The sequence below is a fragment of the Camelina sativa genome, chromosome 4 (assembly GCF_000633955.1).
Source record: "Camelina sativa cultivar DH55 chromosome 4, Cs, whole genome shotgun sequence".
In the NCBI taxonomy this organism is placed as follows: domain Eukaryota; kingdom Viridiplantae; phylum Streptophyta; class Magnoliopsida; order Brassicales; family Brassicaceae; genus Camelina; species Camelina sativa.
The window spans coordinates 22,441,078-22,448,453 of NC_025688.1; the positions used below are offsets into that span (position 1 = coordinate 22,441,078).

General features: G+C 36.8%; 2 protein-coding genes across 3 annotated transcripts in view; both read left to right on the top strand.

Moving 5' to 3' along the window:
- Window positions 4,433-7,327, top strand: LOC104781847 (katanin p60 ATPase-containing subunit A-like 2). 2 transcript variants are annotated; one of them, XM_010506617.2, is made up of 11 exons: window positions 4,433-4,556; window positions 5,058-5,204; window positions 5,321-5,367; window positions 5,496-5,561; window positions 5,653-5,760; window positions 5,852-5,918; window positions 6,149-6,233; window positions 6,336-6,499; window positions 6,590-6,691; window positions 6,778-7,000; window positions 7,079-7,327. In XM_010506617.2, exons 1-11 carry the CDS (start codon window positions 4,512-4,514, stop codon window positions 7,210-7,212), a joined length of 1,188 nt encoding a protein of 395 aa, XP_010504919.1. In that variant the 5' UTR covers window positions 4,433-4,511; the 3' UTR covers window positions 7,213-7,327. The 2 variants fall into 2 exon arrangements, with proteins under 2 accessions (XP_010504919.1, XP_010504920.1); XM_010506618.2 differs by having other exon boundaries at window positions 4,437-4,556; window positions 5,085-5,204.
- LOC104784178 (katanin p60 ATPase-containing subunit A-like 2) overlaps window positions 7,241-7,376 on the top strand; it is an 8,120-nt gene continuing 7,984 nt past the window's right edge. The window contains exon 1 of the mRNA XM_010509236.1: window positions 7,241-7,277. Within this exon, the coding sequence (XP_010507538.1) occupies window positions 7,241-7,277 (37 nt within the window). The remainder of the gene's footprint in view (window positions 7,278-7,376) is intronic.

Below are 7,376 nucleotides of genomic sequence, written 5' to 3' on the forward strand. Positions count from 1 at the left end.
TTGGCTGGTGATGGCCGTATTATAAGTTTCCCTTGTGCACATGCTACACACGTGAGATTTTTAGGGATAACTTTCCTTTCTTTAAGGTTGTGCTCATTTGAACTATCAATTAGTTTACGCATCATGTTCTTTCCCGGATGGCCAAGCCGATCATGCCATAGAGTGAACTGTTCATTGAACATTTTGTGCTTTGCCAAGTTAGCTTCTATCATGTTAATCTTAGCATGGTATAAACCAGTGGCTAGTGCAAGTATAGTCTCAAGAACCTTCTTATGGCCATTCACATTTTCTGTAATGTATAAAAATTCTTTGCTTCCTTCACCCTTTGTTTCAATATGATAACCATTCAAACGAATGTATTTAAAGCTCAATAAGCTTCTCTTAGAGCTGGGTGAGTACAATGCATCACATAATTCTATATGTGTGCCGTTAGGCAATAATATGTGTGCCTGGCCGTGGCCGTAACATTGGCATTTTTCAATATGAGGTTTATAAAATATCTTTTGTCTTTCAAAATTGTGTGGCTGGATCCATTGTCCACCACTAGCACACTCATTTCCTCAGCCATTTCTAAAATGACAATAATTTTTATTTTAAACTTTAATAAAATAAGCAAAGAAATATTTAAATAAAATCATTAAAATTAAACCAAAATAATTATCCAATACATAGAATAAAATTAAAGCATGAAAGCATAGAAATTAAACCAAATTTATAACTAAAATTAGTTATCTTCCTTGAAACAATCGGAAGTCTCAAAATCTAGTGAATCATCATTCTCATGGTCGAAGTCTTCTTCACCATCGAGATGCACATAGTTGGCCTCTGGATTCTTCTTCAAAGTCTCTTGATATGCATCAATGAGATGTCTGGGCGTTCTGCAGTTCTTAGCCCAGTGGTTGGACATACCACATCGGTGACAAACCGATTTAGCCTTGATTTGCGATTTAAAGGACCCACGACCCCTACCACCGCGGCCATGACCAACACGGCCGTAACCATCAAAACGGCTTGCCTGGCCCCAACGACCACCATGTCCTCTGCCACCACGGCCACTGCCACCACGGCCACTGCCATAATGTCTTTCTCTGTGAACGTATTTGGTCTCCTTGTGCTTTTTAGGCTGTTTAGGCTCATTCTCCTTTGCCACATCAACCTTGTGTGCTTCCGGTAATGGGGTTGTACCGGGAGGTCTCATAGCACTATTCATCAACAACAGTTCATTGTTCTGCTCAGCTAGTAGCAAACATGAGATTAAGTCCCCATAGGTTTTGAAACCTTTTTCACGGTACTGTTGTTGAAGTACTATGTTGTGAGTACTAAAGGTAGACAAAGTCTTCTCTAGCAACTCTTTCTCCGTGACTTCGGTACCACACAACCTAAGGAGTGAGACAATCCTAAAAAGCTCAGAGTTATACTCTTCCACAGATTTGTAATCCTGGATCCTTAGGTTCTTCCAATCGTATTGAGCCTTTGGTAGGAGCACCGTTTGTTGGTGTCCGTATCTGCGTTTAAGCTCTGTCCAAAGGTCAAGAGGATTCTCTATTGTGAGGTACTGGTCTTTGAGACTCTCAGCAAGGTGATGGCGCATGTGCGGAATGGCCTTGTACTTTTTCTTTTCGGTCGGATCGTAATCATCCTCAATGCATTCAAATAAGTCCTTTGACTTCAAATTTATTTTGGTGACCAATGCCCACTTCAAGTAGTTGTTTCCAGAGACATCCAAAACAGCATAGTTTAGGTTATTCAACCTTGCCATCTGCATAAACAGAAATAGACAACCGATTATTAGCATGCGGTATTTAAGACCGAACCATGCATTTAAACAATAGGCCATGCGGTATTTGAGACCGAACCATGCCATCAATTTTAATCTTAGGTCATGCGGTATTTAAGACCGAACCATGCCTTCTTCCTCTTAAATTTTTGTGGTTTAACTCCATGCAATCAAGACAACAAAATCAAATAGATTAAGGCATGCAATAATTTCCTTTTTGCTAGAATTTCCTTTTTCTTAAGTTTTCCTTTTTTTCTTAACTTAAATAACAACAAAATATTCTTTAAACTTTAGGATAATGATTATAATAAATTTAGAAGTTATCTAATTTATTTTTCTATGCAAACATAGAATAATTCCGATTTTAATGTTTTAGTTTTAGGGTTTGAATTTCTCAAACACCTAAATCGATTTTAATTTAGGATTTTAGGGTTCTTTATGCAACCTAAATTTACAGGGAAATTCTATGCCAAATTCGATTAATAATTTCAAGGATGCATGCAATTTTCGGATTTTTAATCTTCCTAGAACAATCAGATTTAACAATCGATTTTAACAGCTTAAGTTCTAGGTTCTTATGCATCAAGCAATAATTTTAAACAATTTCAAACAATTTGATTTCAAGCTTGATATAATTTTGGTGCAATTTAACAAGTAATCTAACAACCCTAAACAATCCGATTTTAAGTTTTAGGATTTAGGAATTTAAACTTTGTTAGATGTGTACTTGCATGTTTAGGGTTCAATAGTTTTTAATGTCCAAGTTCGATTTTTATGGTCCCATAGGTTTCGATTTTACCTTAACACCAATAGAGGTCTGACTGGTTTTGATCTGGGAGCTAAAGACCTCAGATATCTCTCACGAACCTCGAACTTGTATAGACCACAAACCACGAACAGATCCGCAACAGCTTCCAACAAACGGATCTCTGACTGCTCACGAATAGGGCTTACCCCGGAACCACGAACCTCGAACTTGAATAGGATAGAACTTTGATCCAAGCACAGGCTGCTTGGACTAATCTCGAACAAGGACTAGTCACGAACAAGGGTTTATCGTGATCTAGTAAGAGAAGTAGGGTTCGGGTAAAGGTAAAGAAGAGAGGCGGCGGTTTTAGGGGTTTTAGGGTTTTACTCAGCTGGATCTTAGAAACGATCGTGCTGATAACGTGTTATGGAACTAGAGAATCGAAGGAGTAAATCTCTTGTTCTTATTCATAATGTCTCAACGAGGTTACATACAGTGCCGACCCAACCAATTTTGCTGCCTAAAGCAAAAATTTTTTTTTTTCCCATTAACAAACATTAGAAAAAAAAAAGTTACAAAAACTGCTACACAAAGGTTCGAACTCTTAACACTGAAGGAGAATAAAGACATACCCAACCACTGTACCACCACAAGTTTTTAAAAATTGATGCCCTTTAAATTGCTAATATAATCTGCCGCCTAAAGCCCTTGCTTTACGGGCTTTAGGTTAGGGCCGACACTGGTTACATATATATAAAGTACAAAGACAAAGACTAAAACCGATTAGGAATAGGTAATGACCGATGGACCTATGTCTGATGGGCTATACACGTATGGGCCGTTTATAGCCTGGTTATGCAGTCTACCATCCAGTGTTTTAATAATTTAATTATTTTTTTTAGAGTATAAAATCCCAACAACAAGAAAAACAATAGACACTAAATAAGTTTTTCCAATTATTATTATTATTATTTTCTTTGGTTAGGCCCATATCGGCCTATTTGTGGGTCGAAGAACAAATTTTTTTTAATAAGCCTTAAAGAATCTTCCTCTAATAAAGCCAAGTCCATTATCTCAGACGAACACGTCGTAATCAGGAAATTGTGGTTGGTAAATTGTTTGGAATTCACGTTTGTTGTTTTCACATCCGTCTAAAAAGTAAAACATTTTGTTTCGTGTGAAATGGTACCAACCAAGAATATATACAACAAAGGAAACGAGAAAGAGGCAAGTAAGTAGCAAGCACGTCTTAAGTGTGTCCGGGTTCTATGGTTATGGCGTAACCGATGAATCCTTTTAGCTGCTCGTATAATTTATTCAAAACAAGCATGTATCCTCCTAATCTTTGTGTTTTACATGAAAAAATAATCTTTTCTGACAGCATCATTTTTGTTTGTTTTTGTTTTGAATAAAACTTATATTTTTCTTCCTCCTACTTTATTTTACCTTCGGCTTGTTAAGAAAACAATACTCATTTGACAGTACAAAAAATGGCTATAACACCAACAAAAGGAAAAAAAATTGTTTTGCTAGTAGTTCATATATATATATATATATAAACAAAATTTAAAGTATTTTTAGCGTATTAATTCTATCTAAAAATAATAGAAAAAATGCTAAAAGTTTAAATCAATATTTTATTTATAAAAAAGTGTAAATTAATACGAAAAGGTAAATTCGGTACGCAATTTTATTACAAAAGTACAAAACAAAGAATCTACAGATCTGATTTGCAAATGTGTTTCCACCCTTTATAGAAATCAAAAAGTTAGAGATTTTTTTTTTCTTATTTAACAACCACATATACTGTAATGTATTGTCCAACTGTGCAGCACGTGCCTGTTTCTTGATGTATTATTGCAAAGAGAGAGACTGAGCTGTTGTTCAACCCTCACCATCCATCAATCCCATCAGATATATATATATCTTTCTTGTTTCCTTCTCCTCTTCTCTCCTCCTCTTGAGCTTCAGAGATCTCTCCCAAAGATGGCGACTGATGATGAGCCTTCTCAAACTCGCTGGAGCTTTCTGGTGAACTCAAACTCTCTTTCTCTCTTTCTCTATCATTACCTTACTTTCACATATACAGTTAGTAGTTGAATGATCCAAATCGAAGTCAAACACTTCAATGTCGCTTACATGTTTCTATTAAATAAAAAAGTTAATTTTTTCTTTTCTTAGACCACCGGAGAAACCGAGGAATTGGCTTAGACTGTCCTCATTGGTTTTGTTTCTTAAATCATTTTTTTAATAATATAAAGGAAGGTATCAAGTAAGAAACCTTTCCAACATTCCTTCTTACAAACACCAATGAGGATAGTCTTAGACCTGTTTTGAACTTAACTTTTCGAATTAAAAATGAGATTTTTTTGTGTGTGTGTGTTCTGTTTCTGATACGAGAAATTGTCACTTTCAATGGCCCCTGTTTTTAAAAGTGAACATTCAAACGAACTTGTTTCGATTTCTCTGAATTCAAAGCAATGAGCTTGGAGAATTGATCGATTTGTTCAAGAAAATCTATGTATTTATTAGGAATTTAAAACGTTTTATGATGCCAAGTTTGGGAGGAAGAAGCTGCCCGAAGGAGATTCCAACAAGGACCTACCACAAGATGGATCCTCCAACACTAATGATGCTGATGCCAACAACAGCTCTTCCCAAGTTACCAACACAGCTCAGGTGATCTTTACCTTCTTTTATTAGCTTCCTGAAACCTTGGAAGTGCTTAAAGCAGTATATGGTTTGTGATCTATGTCCCAAGATGATTAAAGTTTTAAGATTCTTGCTGATTGCAGGAGGGTAACACAGGCTTAGCCAATGGCAATGTGATGCGTGAGAAGCCGTAAGATCTATATGGTTTCTTTATGATCTGAGCAATGTTTAGCATACGAAAACAATAGTATATACTATGTAATCTATTACCTTTCATCCCTCTAAAGAAAGCACTGTCTCTTTAATGTTCTTCTGCAGGAAAAAGTCCATGTTTCCACCTTTTGAATCTGCTGAAACCCGTACCCTTGCAGAGAGTTTGAGTAGGTAAGTCATTCCGGTGTTTGGTTACTGATACATTTTTGCTCTTGGTATTATGTTCTTGTGTTTCAGTTTCTGATGAATTGGTGTGCTTTAGGGATATCATCCGTGGGAATCCAAATATCAAGTGGGAAAGCATCAAGGGTTTAGAGAATGCGAAAAAGTTGCTCAAAGAAGCTGTGGTGATGCCTATAAAATACCCCACGTATGTCCTTCGTTGCTAACTAAGCCATATATGCCAATGTCCAATAGCTTCCAGTTTATTTTGGTGCTTTAATCTCAGCTTCTCGTTCCAGGTACTTTAATGGTCTACTAACTCCATGGAAAGGAATTCTTCTTTTTGGTCCACCTGGTACTGGAAAGGTGCGATGATTCTATCTCAAATGTGTTATTACTTTGGACTTCTTACTCTCTTTACAGCCTCCATGAGCTCGTCTTTTTCAAATTTATATGAACACTTACCTCACTAAACTTTGAACCAATATCTTGATCCTACTTTAACAGTTCTTGATCATGAAAAAACATTTTCTTTTTTGATGCAGCGTCAGATTGAAAACTAACTATGCATAACATTCTTACTTCATCTTCTGCAGACTATGCTTGCAAAGGCTGTTGCTACAGAGTGCAATACAACATTCTTCAATATCTCAGCCTCATCTGTTGTTAGCAAATGGAGAGGTGAACTCTTCTTCATCTTTATTTATTCTTAGCCATGAAAGAGTTGGATCCTTTTGAGTAATAAAATTTAGGCATTTCTATATGCGTTTTGATATTTTTCAGGTGATTCTGAGAAGTTGATAAGAGTTCTGTTCGATCTAGCTAGGCATCACGCACCTTCAACGATATTTCTTGATGAAATAGATGCAATCATAAGCCAACGTGGTGGTGAAGGCCGCAGTGAACATGAAGCAAGCAGGCGTCTCAAAACCGAGCTTCTCATTCAGGTAAAATGCACAAGAATGTCTTACAAAGTAGTAATATCTTGCCGAACCATCAGTAATAAACTGATGTTTTTCTTGGTTCAAAATTTGCAGATGGATGGGTTACAGAAAACGAATGAGCTTGTGTTTGTTTTAGCAGCAACAAATCTCCCCTGGGAACTAGATGCAGCTATGCTCCGGCGTCTAGAGAAAAGAGTATCCTTTTCATTTTTACCTCATTGAATGAAAATGCTTCTTCTATGTTTCTCCTTTGTTTTGGCCTCAACTAGTGAAATCATTAGATTCTTGTACCTTTACCGGATCCGGAAGCAAGAAGAGGAATGTTCGAGATGCTCTTGCCGTCACAACCAGGCGATGAGCCATTGCCTCATGATGTGCTGGTTGAGAAATCTGAGGGTTACTCTGGTTCGGACATTCGAATACTTTGTAAGGAAGCTGCGATGCAACCATTAAGACGCACATTAGCTATTTTAGAAGACAGAGAAGATATTGTGCCTGAAGAGGGTAAAATCACTTTTGAAAACAATCCGTCATTGGCATAGTTGCCAAAAATCTCTGACATTATTTTGTTTTGTGATGCAGAGTTGCCAAAAATTGGTCCCATCCTACCAGAAGATATTGATCGAGCTCTGAGCAACACTCGACCATCCGCTCATCTGCACGCCCATCTTTACGACAAGTTCAATGATGATTATGGTAGCCAAATTCTTAAGTAAATTCGATAAACATATATACAATATTTGTATGGAAGCATCCAAATTCTGGCCACTCAAGAACTTTTGTTTGCTTTGAACTTAAGAATAAAAGCTCGTCGTTGTTTTGTTTGCTTCATATTTTTTTGGCCGTTTTATTTGTTAAACAAACAAACGGTTGGCGACTT

Excerpts from the sequence above, each read along its gene's own strand:
- LOC104781847 (XM_010506617.2), top strand. The coding sequence starts at position 4,512 with ATGGCGACTGATGATGAGCCTTCTCAAACTCGCTGGAGCTTTCTG. Across the intron at positions 5,205-5,320 it reads AAGTTACCAACACAGCTCAG|GAGGGTAACACAGGCTTAGC; the intron begins GTGATCTTTACC and ends TGCTGATTGCAG. Across the intron at positions 5,368-5,495 it reads AATGTGATGCGTGAGAAGCC|GAAAAAGTCCATGTTTCCAC; the intron begins GTAAGATCTATA and ends GTTCTTCTGCAG.